This window comes from Falco peregrinus, chromosome 5 (assembly GCF_023634155.1).
Source record: "Falco peregrinus isolate bFalPer1 chromosome 5, bFalPer1.pri, whole genome shotgun sequence".
Classification (NCBI taxonomy): Eukaryota; Metazoa; Chordata; class Aves; order Falconiformes; family Falconidae; genus Falco; species Falco peregrinus.
This window is the reverse complement of record NC_073725.1, coordinates 7,870,704-7,886,006: the sequence shown is the minus strand read 5'-3', so window position 1 is coordinate 7,886,006 and position 15,303 is coordinate 7,870,704. Positions and strand designations below refer to the sequence as shown.

General features: G+C 35.8%; 1 protein-coding gene across 4 annotated transcripts in view; it reads left to right on the top strand.

Moving 5' to 3' along the window:
* TBC1D5 (TBC1 domain family member 5) overlaps positions 1–15,303 on the top strand; it is a 326,048-nt gene that overhangs the window by 130,644 nt on the left and 180,101 nt on the right. For all 4 annotated transcript variants that reach the window (XM_055806534.1, XM_055806535.1, XM_055806536.1 and 1 more), the window contains one exon: positions 1,915–2,058. In XM_055806534.1, the coding sequence (XP_055662509.1) occupies positions 1,915–2,058 (144 nt within the window). Of the gene's footprint in view, positions 1–1,914; positions 2,059–15,303 lie in introns of those variants that run through there.

Below are 15,303 nucleotides of genomic sequence, written 5' to 3'. Positions count from 1 at the left end.
TCTGTTTAGTCAGGTTTTTTAAAGTCCGTTCTTCCAAGTTGTTCATTTAAGGTATTAAATTTAGATATTTAATTAAGATATCAGGTAGTCATAAACGTGTCTATATTATGTAGCCATAAGACTGCAGGTAAATTTTGATATGTTATTTAAGTGGCTAGCAAGTTTTCTCCAAGTTATCATTCATGCATCTTTCATGATTACGGTTTATAAATTGCATAGGAAACATATGATGTATACTTGCATTCATCATAAGTTGTGTTGAGCTAGTACAAAGAGTTGTTCAAGGCAATTCTGTGCTTTAGTGGTGTGTTTTATCATATGTTTGTAATAATTTGACATAAAAGTGTACCACTGCAAAAGCAGGCAGTCCTGCTTCCCCTCAGCTCCTGGCTCCTTGTTCCCGACAGCTTCAGGTATTCTCTTCTAGGTAAATAGTGAGAGACGGTGTGATCATTTCAGCACCACACTTAACACAGGTGCTGGGGCAAAGAAAGGACAAAATACTCCACAGCTGAGAGAGTATCCTTTCAGAAGCAGCCTGGGTGCATCGGTTTGAAGGAAATGCTGAACAGTGACCCAACTGGCTTTGTTTCTTATTCAGTGTATTTATTTTTTCACCTAACTTAGTAGGAAAATGAAGCAGATGAATAGTGTATAAAACCAGAAAGGTCTTAAGAATCCCAGTCCCCTTTCATTTGTTGACACTAAACAGAAGGTATAAAGAATCCGTGGTCAATGCCATGCCTTGTAAGAACCAAAGGAAAAGCCTAATTGAAGTGATTACCAAATCAATAATATACCAATCCTGAAAGTATAGGTGCATACCTTTCTTAAAATACAATTTTCTTGGAGTTAGAAATTTATGGTGCTTGTAAACTAAGCAGTTACAGTAAGTGATATTTAAAACTCAGCTGGCAATTGGAGGTAGCTACTTAGTGTTGCTTGGGCGAATCAAACCTATTTGGCTGGTGTAGTTCTTTTGTGCTGCTAGTTAATAAATTGCTGTATAGCGACCAAAATGCCGTCTTGACAAATGTACTCTTGTGCTGTTAATGCACTGGAAAGGTCGTTTTTCCTTCTTACCGCTCTGGCCATAACACCATCTGCTTTTCACCCTTTCGTTGGCATCCTCTTATTTGTTGCGGCCAATAGTTCTCGTTCAGTGACACGATAGCGATGTGAATGCCATTTAGTAGCCTGTGACAAAGAACCCATCTCACCTGCTTCCTGGGTTTTCAGTTTTGGGCCTTCTCCCCTTTTGCCTGTTATTGTTGGAAGGTCATCTTTGTAAACAGTCACTAGCTAGCTGATTATCTTTAGTCAAATGCCTCCTTAACACTGTATGTGTACAAAACTAATATTCATCTTGGTAAAACCAAAATTGGCCATAATAACAGTCAGTGTTATGTCATCCTCTCTTTCTGCATGTGTTTACGTCCCTCTCTCTCTTATACTTGCCCTGTGATTTCTGAAAAACTTGTTAAAAGGAAGTTTTTCTAGGTGAGAGGTCCTGAGTCCAGAAGAGTGATAAAGGTGGGTCTCAGCTCAGCTTTGCTCTGTCATCTTTATCATCCCCAAGGACTAGCATCGGTTCTCCCTGGAATCAGACTAAAAGTTGAGTTGGGGAAGCTGGAAAAAGGAAGGGAGGAGGCTCTTCCCTCACTTTAGTCAGTCAAAACCACACTTGCACTTTCACTTGCAGTTGGAGGTGCTATAACACTTCTTTTGGACTGCAAATATTAAAATGTGAATGGAAACACTATTTTTCTGCTATTAGACAATTAATGGTGATGTTATGAACAATGAGGAGAGGTTTTTAGCATTTGTGCTCTTGACTTGTGTGAATGAAAAACAGCTAAAGAAGCACTGTTTGTTTCTCTTTTTTTTTTTTTCTTTTTTTTTTTCTCCCTCCAGATCAGTACCCTTCAGTTGGAATTTACTACCTTTGCATTGCCAGTATGTATCACTCTGTGTCTGAAACCAGTCACCCTTTGCAAACAGAGGAACAAGAAATAGGCATTGATCCCTTGCAGAGTTATTTGAACAAGCCAGGGGAAGGTGAGTTCTGCATTTCTGTACATTTTTGACTTTATACCTTAAAAACCTTATATAACTGTGTCATGATAACTGCACCTGTCAAAATTTGTTTAATTCTCTCAATGAAGTTGAACAGAGTAACTTAAAGAACGTTTCACAGAGTATGTGTAGAACACACTGACACTAATGAAAACCATGAAAAGTCAACTTTCAATTACAGACAGAAACATTAGCCAAATGTTTAATGCGCTGTCATCCTTTTTTAATCATAAACCAAACACTGACTTCAGCGTAAGAATATCGAAATGCAGCATGGCTTTATGTTACATTCTCAAGCATGGGCTCTTAACACTGCTTTGGTTTTAGGGATTTTTTCCTGGTTTTTTTTCTTCTTTTTTTTTTTTTTTTTTTTTTTAATTCTGCCATAAAGTTCATTATATTATCTTGGATGAGATTCTGCAAGTAAAAGGGATGATTTTCCTTTTGATGTTGTTTGACTCAGCACCTATATTCTTATTTGAAACAAAAATGGAAGTTGAGATAGAATTAACATGTTTTAAAGGTAGAAATTACTATGTAACCTAAAGTAAATTAATTAAATGCAGTATTTGGAAGACTCTAATGAACAGTGAGAACAAACTGCTTGCATAATGCAATGCATGTCTGTGTTGCTTGTCTTTTCTACTTATTTGCTGGTAGTGACAGTATAGTTGGTTCAAAGAAAGTGATAAGCTTAACGAGAAAGCTCGTCCTTGTCATGAAAACATTCCTCAAGTACTCTGTTATACACAGTGGCACCTTAACTACCTGTAATTTTCCAGTCATTGAACACATGTACCGGGAGGGCAAAATAAAAAATTTATTTTAAATTACAGAGTTGAAAAAATTTGTCACATTTCTGAAGTCCCTCACCCAGATCAACTACTCTGTGTGGCTGTATCTGTCTGTCTTCTGTTTACTAGTGCTTATTTAAAAGAGCTATGTCAAGTTTTGGTTAGGTTTATTACTTCAATTTATAAGAAGTTGATGTTTTGGTTTAAAATAGATTAGTAAAACACTGTCCGTTCAAGCCAGTTTTTTTCTTTGTTTCTTCATTGGTTTATAAAGCTTTTTCAATGTTAGAAAATGAGAATGAACATCTAGGGGGATGTATTTTAACACCTCCTGATTAAATGAAATACCTTTTCTAGGTCAATGTTCCTCCTTTATTATATCTGACATCTTAAAGATATGGATCAATTTTAGTTTGATAAACTAGTTTGTACATATTTTTAGAGACTTGAAAATAATTTTTTGCAATAACCTAAAATAATACCCATTTTCCAGAGGAAATATAGCTTGCTTTTAGTCTACCCCAATCAGGAAAAAGATAAGCATTTTCTTCTGATATTTTTTCCTTAAAAAAAAAAATAAAATAAAATACTCTTAATTCTCTCAACGCTGTATCAAGAAAAGGTAAGATTTTTACCCTGTTAAAAAACCACTGTAAATTAATTTTACCCTTTATTGTGCCCAGAAGCAATTAGTTACCTTGCCTGAAAAGGTTTCTCATTTTTATCCCAACCTTAACATTTCTATGACATACAAAGTTATTAGTATTGAATTGATGTTTAAAAGTGCCATTAATTCATTTACCCCAAATGTTCATTAACAATGTAAATGTATGCTGATGTTCTATGAGACAAGGAAGTGACTAATGACTCTTCGCACTAACAACACTTAAAATGAATAGAAACTTTAGATAGCTAATCTTGAAGTAATCAAGACCCTCATTCAGCTTGGCATCTCTGTATGCTCTAAAACAGCTGTCAACTGTTAAAAATATATACACAACACATACATACGCACATGCGAAGATAAAGATATGTAAATACATGGTTCCCCAAGTCATAAAGGTTACCAACTATGGTACATTTTTTATGTTCTATCTATGTAAATATTTTATATAAAGCTTCCATTTCATCTTCATAGGGTTTTTTTACTGTGAAACACATGCTGCATTTTAATTTGAAACTTTATATATCCAAAATAAGTCTTGGAAGTTTTAATATTTCATTTTAAATAAAGCATATACTTAGATGGTGTTAGGTCTTTGGGCATCCAAGTATACAGTTATTCCTGTCCATGCAGTCCGTCCTTCATTGTCTTCACAAAAGTATTTCGAGACAAGGTTTTTCAAGTTGGCCTCAACTTTCAGCCATGGTACAATCAACTTGGTGAAAATCTGTATTTAAAAGTCTTCTGTATCATGCTTCGTAGAAATATGGAGGAGAGGTAGTCCATCAGTCGGAGGTGTTCTGTGTAATATTACGGAATATGAGGATATCTGAATAATTTTTTGAAGCGGTGCTGAATGCTCAAGGTATTACTTTGGAGACAAAGTGATGGAAGTCTTAAATGAGATAAGGTTATAAAAATAAAGCGCGCTTTGATAAGGATGCTGAAAATAAATAATCATTCGTAGAGCTAGTCAGAGTTGTTTGTCTATGTGAAGTATTGTATTTTTAGTATGTGGTGCTGATACCAAAACTTGATGGAGAACCAGGAGATGTCCTGTCCAGCTGCAGTTTTGAAATTCTCTCACAAGGCATTTTCATGAAATAAAAGAAATCTCAGAACTAGATAGATTGCTGTCAAGTGTAGCTGGTTGGAAAACTGCAGGCATAGACTATTTCTTGTTCATTTGCTGTCAGCTTGGAAGGATATATTGGGTGGGATTCCAGGAATCTGTTGATTGAGCCTAGTAGTACTCAGGACTTTTATTAAAATCTCAGTGAAGCTATAGAGAGAAAACAGTTTTTTGGGGACACGGCTGCCCCGACAATGGAGGGGCAGACACATAATTCACAGTATTCTTGAGATTTTGGAGAAGTGGCCTGGGAAGAACAAGACATAGTTCACTAGGAGCAGCTGTGAGGGTTAATATTGCAAATGCTCGGCAGGAGACAAGTGCCTGGTTGAACAAATAGTAGAGCATTACAGATGAGGTAAGTGTCATTTGGAGAAAGATCTGGGTGTTCATAGCACTCCAAATTTTGTGTATCTGACGAACTTTGAATCTTGAGTTATGATGAGTCATGAGAATGTGCTTGTTTGCAAGTTTAAAAAAATCGGGATAGGCTGTTAACTAATTGACAGTCAAGATCTTTTTTCTAGCCCTTTAAAATATTCCAAATAAACGGGTAAGATAGTATTTCAGTCTTTTTCTGATGACTGGTTTGGCTGATGTCATTTTCCTGCTGTATGATTTTTTTCAAGATCGAGAATTGTGCATTGCATATATGCACTCATATATGCTTTTTAAAATAGCATTTTTAATAGTTGGTAAGAAATTTGTAGCAGGGGTTCTCACTTTTGCAGTCTGATACTTCAGGTGGAAAATTTTAGTTCTTTATAAGAATTTTTAATCTTTTATTATCTCTTCTGGATCTGCTTGTGTTTTACATGCATGTACGTATACGTGCAGTGTTACATTTCCTTTTGACTATAGTAAGTCAATGGTATCTTGCTACATTTTCTGTTCTAAGAATCTTCATTATATAGTTCATTTTATTTTAAGGATATTTTTAAATGATTCCCTCTGAAATACAGATCTTTATCAGAGAAACTGATGAATTTTTTCTTGTCTTCAGCAGAGACTTTATAAACCCTGTATATATGAAAAGAAATTTCAGAAACATTGTTCTACCTTCTCCCTGTCTATTGCAGCTGACAAACTATTTTGTTCACTTCCAACTGCCTGAGGTTTATATTACATTGAAATGGGATAACTAGGTTAACTGTTTCTGAGCTGCCGTAGATTTTTGCTCTAACTTGCAGTGTTCACAACATGGTGAAACAAGTTTTGAAGAGCACATTAGGTAGTATTCCCATTTCATTGATGTAATGAGAAAGTTGATTCTCTAAAGACAGACTGGAACAATGCATTTAATACTCTTCATTTAATTTGCTCAATATCACAATTAATACAATTAAGGTCACTTGAAATGAAACTATTAACGAATTGGGTAATTTACTTTAACAATGTCAGTGTGTTCTCACGATTACATTTGCTTTAATTAGTGTACAAGCTATTATTTAATAGTATACTTCACATAGAAAAATGTAATGTGTTCTTTGTTCTTAATAGAAGGAAAGGGGAAACCTTTAATGGGTCTGAGTTTTAGATTTGGAGTTTGGGGGGTTATATTTCACATCTAAAGGCTATAGGTGGTGGTGAGGACGGAGAAGGCTGATGTAGCTGGAAGGACAAAGATAACTGCTGGAGTGTGTGACTGAAATTAATCCAGCTGAGACAGATCAGTTGCCCACCTCATACTTACTTACCGTTGCATCCCTCCTGATTCTCAAGGCAGCCATGAAAAAACATGAGAGGCCGTAACAGGACATTCATATTTCCATTTTGCCCATTCTGTGTGTTTCCATTGCTTGTCTTTGGAGAATTTTGCTGTTCTGGTGTTAACCTCATAACCCTGATCGGTAGAAAGTATCACCATGTAGAACTATAATTAATATGGAGTATGAGATACCTGGTTTATATCAGTGTTATACAGAAAACATGCAGAAGACAGAGGGGAATGAATTAATGAAGTAAATGCCACCTTCTCTGGACCTAACAGGACCTATGTGCTATCAGATAATTTCCCCAAATCTTAAGTGTAATTCACATGGGACTGCGTTGGTCTTGGGTGCATCCTTTCGCATTCGTTTCAGGGTTAAGTGAATTTTTGATGTCAGAAAATTGTATTACCTCCTAATCAGTCAGTACTGTTCAGTGTTACGAGTCGGGGGGTTTTGCCCTTACAACCCCTTTCAGCCAGGGAGACAAGGCTAATGCAGATTGCCCTGTATGGTGTGTAGCTGTCACTGTTTTTACAGAGATCGTTTCCATGATTACATTTAAAAGAAACAACCACAGAGGTCCAGACCTTTCTGTGTGAGAAGTACATTCCTAGGTAAAAGCAAATGAGGATGCAAATAGAGTGAATACTTGAAGTCTTACTACTTCTTATCAAATGTTTTTTGATAGTGTATTGTATGATGTCATGTATGTCATGTAATATGTGCTCTTTCATCTTCTCTCCAGGGAGGGACATGTAAATGAAGTAAAGCATTGTGTTTTTAAGAGTCCTTTTAAATATGCACACTACTTCGTGTTTTCATTAAAAAGGCAAGGCTGGAACAGAGAACCTCTTGGCGTTATATTGGAACAGAAGATGCTGAGGGTTCTGATTGTTTTTGATGCCTTTGGGATTTCAGGCTACGGTTTGCACCAGGCCCTGAGAACGCCGTGTGTCTGTCCTGCATTGGTTTTTTTATATAAATATATATATATATATATAAAAAAATTTAAAATAATTATTTTTATATATTTGTGTATATTTTATATATATATAAAAAAAGTTTTACCCTTTAGGCAGAAAGTGTTGGTGTGCCCCACCAGCACAGTGGTTGCTAGTGGTCCTTACTCAAAACCCTTGTGCTTTTCCTCCTGGGCTTGGCTTTTCCATGGAAGGCACAGGTATGCTAGAGGAGAAAGAGCTGTCTTCAGTCTGGCTTGCTTCGTATTGGATGAAAAAAGCAAGAATGTTTTTTACATCTTCAAACACCATATGCTGACATAACAAGCATTTTAATATTCATTTATTAATGATAACTACTGTTCAGCTGGCTTTTAATTGAGCAGCAACAGGATTGTAGTGACAAAGGCTATCGGAGCAGCACGGTATGTCTTGAGCTAACTCAGCCCGTCACTAGCTCCTTCCTTACAACTCTTCATTTTCTCTTCTCTTTTCTGTGTTAGAAATACATTGTTATTAAGAGATCAGTTAACAGAGAAGCTATGCATGTTTAAAAGTACATTTATTTAATGTAGTTGAAAAATAGTTGAAAAATAAAATAAATTTATTAAAAGTTAGTTGAAAATCGCTAGCACACAGTATACTTTTTCCTTTAAAAACTGTATTTGTGCGGGTGTTGAAATGCTTTTAGAAATTTGTGGGTTTGCGCCCTTTGGTTTCAGTGCCTTGTTACAGATTTGTAGTTAGAAACTGCAGGAAGATTCTAAATTACTTCAGCTGTGGGAGAAAATGTGAGTAGCTGATACAGTCCTGGGGGTTACCAGCTTCCAGAGTTGGAGTTTCCTCTTTAGAATTGGTAACTCCAGGATTTTTGGTGGCCTCACAAGTTGCATGTTACGTTCATTCCAGTTTGGAGGTTATACTGTGGCATGGGTAACGAGCACGAGCAGTGTAGGGAAATTGCCCTCAGTGGCTGGTAATTTTGGGCAGCAATGCCTGTCGATCTAAAAGAAACTTAAATCGTTAATTTTGAAAATTCTGCTCTAGATGGGTGTATGGAGGTAAGTTCCTTCTCTCTAATGACATTGGTACGCTACCTTGCTTCAGTCACCTCAGCTGGGAGATTCCAGTTGTTTCCAGATACAGCCCTGCCCAAATACTGGCATAAATCCCTTGTCAGCCTCGTGTCGTTCTTCTAGTAACTCCTTGTGACCCCACGTCGGGAAAAGCTGATTTCAGCATTTCTTTTTCTTTTCCTAGCTTTTCCCAAATGCAGGTTAAAGCTCAACTAGCTGGCTCCCATCTCGCTCCCTAGCATGCCTGTAATATAATACATGTGGTATAAAAGGAAATGATACAAGTTGAATGAAAAAGAATGATTTTTTTACTAAATTTTACATGCTTAAAAGAGCTTAAAGTACCAAGCAGAAATTTCCATTTTAACTATAGTAACCTACTGAACAGCAAAATTAAAACAGAATAATCTTTTTTAATACGACCTCTGTAAATGTAATTAAGAGTATGTTAAAACTAGCTTATTATTAGAAGTTTTACGGAAGCCAACGATAAGAATGGAAGCATTCGTTGAATATTTTACTCAGACTTGATACAAAAATATAATATGAAGGTTACTACCCGTAAACACCTCACATATTAAGTGTTTCCAAGCAATGATCAAATTATGTTAAATGGCTATATCTCCTACATATCGAAAAGGCAGATTCTCTTAATTTAAAAAAACTGAACAGTACAATTTGATCATACTTGTATAGGTATAATAAAAGACTAGTTAATCAGAATTCTAGCTGAGGCCAGCATGTTTGGTAAAGCAGTCTGTGAATTGCATGCCGCTAGCTGATGTGACAGACTTCTGTATCCGAGATTAAATGTAAGTTGAAACATTTTGAAAGAGTTTAACTGCCACAGGTTTGATTGTATTAGAAACTGATTGCTCTGTATAACAGAAATATGTCAGCACAGATGGGATCTTTCCTGGTTTTCATATATGTGGACATGTAGAGGGAACTGGAATTCCTTATTTCAGAAAGGGAGGGGTTCAACCTACTTACATGCCTCATGATACTGCAAAGCTTCAGTTTTAGTCTTCTGATCGACTAATGAGCCTTAGTCTTTAGCCTCCTTGGGTACCCCTGTCGTTGTCCTCTTTGGGTATGCAAAACTAAGAGGTATGGGCGGGGAGAGAAATAAAGTTCCGTCATACTTACTTTAAGTGGTAAGAAATTATCTGGTAAGATGCATATTATTTATTGACAATCTGGCCTTTTAACAAAGAAAAATAGGCCCATGCTTAGGTTGCCACCGCTACAAGCGAAACAGCTGATACTTTAATGAACAACATACTGAGGGCCATCCAGGACATAAGGCAAATTAAGCAGGTTACAAACTGCATGTCTTCTGTTTAGGTATAGGAGATCTCCCCAGCTCTGACAATTAGCTCCACTGATCAGGCAAGCAGACAGACACAAACAGAAGGAGGCCATTTGTATCAATTTGAGGAACAGGACCAGTAATGAAGTAAAATATCCATACCAGGTAGTTTCACCTCCACTTTGGAACAGATATTTCTAACTGCTGGTTTCAGCTTCACAGTAGCAAATAAATAAATAATTACGTGATCCTTACCAAAAGATGATTTTTTCTGTTGTTTACAAATCGAGAGCAAAGCAATAATAATACTTCTAACCTAGAGGGTTTTTTTTTAAAAAAAAGGAGAAAACATTTTCTGGACATACAAACAAATATGAATCTTGGTAACCTGACAGCTTTGTTTAAACGTTGAATTTGAGTTTCCTTTCATGAAAATCTTTTCAAAGTATAGCAATTCAGCTGTGAAAACCTGAATACATTAATGATGACAAAGAACCTCTGGAATGAGCCAACATTTGTTTTTGTTCTTTTACAACGTTTCCTGATGAATTGCACATACAAAAGTGTTGCAGGTTATTTTAATTTTCTTTACTTACTTTGATAATAAATGTCTCCACTGTTTACCTTTTTGGTTAAGGTACCTTATTATTACTAATCAGCTTTAATTATTTATAGCAAAATGAAAGATAATTTATAGCAAACTGAAAGATATTTCTTTGATGTTGAAAAAGTCAGGGACCTGATCCTATTAGAATGAATGGCTAGGTTCCAATTAACTGTAAAGGTACTAAGCCTGAGTGCCCTTATTGTCTAAGGGGGGCAGAATTTTAGCCCAAGGTACTGGACTGGAGTTCCTCAGTTTTGGGAGTGTTCAGGTTTCAAATGTTTGGTTTGTCATGCGTTTGGTGTCGAGATTTGGCCACGCAGAGGCAGAGTGCGTATAACCGACTTTTAAGAGTCCTGGTCTTCATTTTACTCCTAAGATTCACGATAATTGAAAGAAAAGCTAAATATACAGGGTAGGGGGAGAATGCCTTTATCTCTAAACAAAATTGAGTGCTAAAATGGGGGGAGTGGGAGAAACGTGCGTAGCCTTTCTGTTTTCATTGGTCTTTCTTCACAGTCAACAAAATAGCAAACTAACCCAAGTCTAAACAAAACTGGATAAGAAACGTCATGTTTCGTATGCATGTATGTGAGCTTGTGTTTAAATCTTGTTTGGTGTAAGTGAACTATTGCTAAGTTTTGTTTCAAAATATTTTAAGCTTGTGATTTATATGGTTGTACGTATACCTATACGCTCTATGACAAGATTGAACACCTCTGTCAGATCTAGAATATCTTTCAGTTATTCTTAAGCATCCCTGTTCAGCTTTTTCATCATGTCAGGCATTTATATCACTGCATCGGTAATCATGTGATTATGATGTTTCAGCTGCAGTACAAATGACACAAAAAGGGTATAGCAAATTAGATTTATTTTCGCTATTTGTGACAATCACGCAAGCCTGTGATAGTGTATGCTCCATGGCTTGATCTGTTTCAAAAGGGAAGCAGGACTTGGGATGTTTGTTTTGCATCTCTGTGCTTACCTCGTCCTTCTAGAAGGTATCATACACCAAAGAAGCTATGGAATTAATTCTCATAACTGCCATAGGAAGAACAACTAGACTATGTTCTCGTACAAAAAAGAAATTTGAAGCAGGTGAAATGATATGCCTATTTCGTACAAGAAGTCTGTAGCAGGGCCAAGGACTGGACCCAGATCGTTCAAGGTCCAGGACACTGCCTCGGTGACATCCTTCAGCACTTGCTTTCTTTCAGCCAATTTTTGTGAGACAGGTAGATAAATCATTTAAAAAAAAAAAAAAAAAGTAACTTTGGTACACGTCAGAACGCACACTCAATCTTTTCATGTTTTGTATACAAATTTAAAACAAATAAGCTCTTGTCAGCTTAGAAATTGCAACTAAAAGTATTTTTGGTAACTAAAAATATTGTAGAAGATGCAGATCACTGTCATCTTTTCAGTATTTTGAGTAACCAAATAAAGTGTTTTGGATCTGTTAAATTGTTCCCTAAACTTTGGCAAACGGTGGCATAGTACAGACATATATGGGCGTTACTATTAAAACATGATTTGGCCACACGTTTAAAAATGCTACTCCAGCTTAATGAAATCATTGTCAAAGTTGATCTGTTCATGCTTGTTTATTTCACTATTTTGTATGTCAGCATTGCCAGCTCCTGTTTTAGAAGAGGGAAAATACCAAAACTTCTTAAGAGATTTTTTTGTTGTTGTTGTTTAAGTAAGCGCTACCTGCTGCTTTTACTGTTTCATTGTGTTATTTGGTACAGGGTGCATTACCTGGCTTGACGTGTTTCTCGATGTACCTTGCAAAGCAGTGAATATAGTTGTACCTTCGTGTTTACCATACAGCTACCGTTGATGTAAACAGAACACCCCTCTCTCAGATATTTCATGTGTATGAAAGTATGTGGGAAGGTTAAAAATCAAGTTTAATGTAAGTAAACTGTAATGGCCACTTAAAAAAAAAGGAAAAAGAAAAAAACAAACAAAAACCCCACAAACAAACCAAAAACCTGCTCTAATTTTTCTTCTGTTAAATATCTTAATTCTCTACGAAGAGCTGGCAGTTAAATGTTTCTGCTTGGTTACTAGAGTGGTAAACAATAAGACATAAACTCCAGGATAGGAAGACCACACTCAAATTTTTGAACAAATTCCGTTGAGTTTAGTACAACTGGGACCATGTAACCAAAATATTAGCAAGTGGCCTCTATGCTAACTTTCTCCACTAAAATTTTGATATCCCATTACAAATTATTATTCTTGATCTTCCTAGAAGTTAAAAAGCACAAACTTCATCCCGATAAAGTTTTATGGTGGTGATAATTCTTTTCTTCTGAGAAATTGGATTTCTACTGGAAACAATGATTTAAACTTAGGAAAAATGAACTGTATAGTGTTTCAATACAAAGTGCAATCGAAGGGATCAAATTCTCATGTAATACATGTGAAAATATATTTTAAATAACATGAAAATGTGTGAGTTTCATTATAATAGGGTACATTTTCTGTATGTTAGTCATATTTGTAGATACTATTGTTGGTTTTGTTTGCTTTCATTTGAAATATTTAAAGGGTGGAGCAATGGAACATAAATCTGTCCATTAGTGGGCATTTCTACTTTGCACTCAGAAGAATTCTCATCAAATTTGATTTGCTGACTAGTGGCCAGAACAGATGTTATCTTAATGGAAGAGAGAAGCATCTAGAGCCACAGGGCCACCTGCAAACTTCTGTGACCCAATATTGGTTCATTGTTTATCGAAGTACGAAAGAAAATACTCCTTTGCAGAAGTATACAAAGCTCCATTCTGAATTATTACAGCTAGGTGGCCATAACATTATTGACTACACTAAGACTGAGATTTTATTGCAAGAAAAAATGTAGCATTAATTGTTGCTATTCTCAAAAAAAAAACAAAAACCTTTGCAGATGAGATTCTTTTGCTTATTTGAATTTGAAAGAAAGAAGGGGATGTAAATCAGAGCTTTTACTGTGGAAGACTCTCTGTTTTGGGGTTCTTGTGACTATAACCAGAGACAGCTTATGTTTTAAAAGTTCTGGAATTAAAATTGACACTTTTCTGCAGGATTAATTTTAATGTATTTTATAAATTCATGTTTATGATGAACACATGACAGTTCTAGTTGTGTCATTTGCATGAACTAAAGTTACACCCTTGTAACTGTGCCATTAGAATAACTAATTGTTCAAGTGAAGATTTTTGAGTTTTGTGGGTTTTTTTAAGAAGTTGGTTTGTAACATACTTCTGTCAGAAGCAAATTTATGATTTGGAAAAATACCATATAAACCCTGTATTAAATTCTCCTTGGCACTTTTAAAAATGAGCATATAAAGCCTGTTTCAAGTGGTCTTTGGCTCTTTCTCATACGTTTAATTTTTGCATGAAAAAAACTTTGGGTTTTGGGTGTTGTTTTTTTTAAAGCAGCTATAAATGAAAAACACAGATTTAATTCTGGACATGAAAAAGCTGCAGATTTTTCGTCTTGGAATTAATATATTTATGATACTACAAGTCCTCTAGATATTACAAATTTAGCAAGATACTTGCAGATTTTCTGCGATTTCAAAGACACTTACTCATATCTGTCACTTTCAATTTGAGAATCCTATGGAAAAATGAGCCTGCATTTGGTATCTGGCATTTGCATTTCTTGGCTGAAGACAGTTCTGTTTTTCTGCATATTATTGTGCTCCTTGATAAAGCTGTAGCTCAGAGACATCATTTCTAAACTTTTGAATGTACCTGAATTTGGGGTTTTTCTTTATTAATACGTAAATATTGAGTTAAACATTGTATTAACTGTGACAATCTCTTAACTCAGATACAGAAGTCAAACGCTTGTGATTTTTGTGAAGTTGAAATCAATTGTTCAATTGGTAGTTACTTTTGGTATAGATATAACAAATGATAGTATTAGCATTAAAACAATGCTGAATCTTAAATTAGAAGATGTGACATCTGACAGTCATGTAGTAAATTACGTGTACAGTGGTAATTTTCTGCTAATCTAGTGTAAGGACTAACTTACACTGTAGATCCTACAACGTGGGTACTAACTCTGATACCAAGTCTTTGCTGCAAGGGAATAAAAATAAGCAGTTATTTTATGATTCCTTCATGCTGTAATTGCATTAGGAAAAAAGGCATGATTATTGAGAAATGTTATTAATCAGATTTTTCAAGGTAATTTAAACCTTTAAATTTTACTTGAGGCACTGCAAGACTGATACGGGTCTTGGTGAAAGGAGCAGGATTTGTACAAGCACCGTGTTCAGGCACCTGCTAGTGCCCCTTCTGGCTTGCCACCCAGGTAGCCATTGATGGCTAACCCAGGTTACCACAATGAACTTTGGACACCTGGTAATTATTCCCCTGTTTAGGTGTTTACTCTGATCGTCAAGGGATTTTTCTGTTTATAAATTGACGCCGTTTTGCATCAAAGATGATGAGTCAGTTTTAGGACTTATGACTTACTTTAGTAGTTCTCATTTACCAGTTGCTCTGAAGTCTGCATCTGGTTTCAGTTTTGATGAAGTGGAGGCAAAGCACAGTTTGAGAGCTTTGGGTTGGGTCTGGTTTTTTCCTTTTACAAACCGTATGTCAGTGCTCCAAGCGCCTGTCTCGTGGCTGCTTAAAACAAAAACACCTGTAAAAGGTCCCACACTGAGGAATATGTACTGATTTCAGGCAAAAATTCTTTTCATTTGGTGTTTATGAATTGCACTTTTAAAACTTTGCCTGGGGGTAGGGAGGAGTGTTTCAGAAATAAGATGTTTAAGCAAAATGACTACAAAAGCATGTAATCTTAGATTTTAGTGTATTTCTTCTTCTGAATAAGTTATGCTCTAATAAAAATTAAAGAGCAAGTTGCATTTCGAAGATCAGGTCATCATAATTCATTGACATTAGGCCACATAACTGAATAATGTCTTACTTCAGTGAAATACATCAAATGAGATCA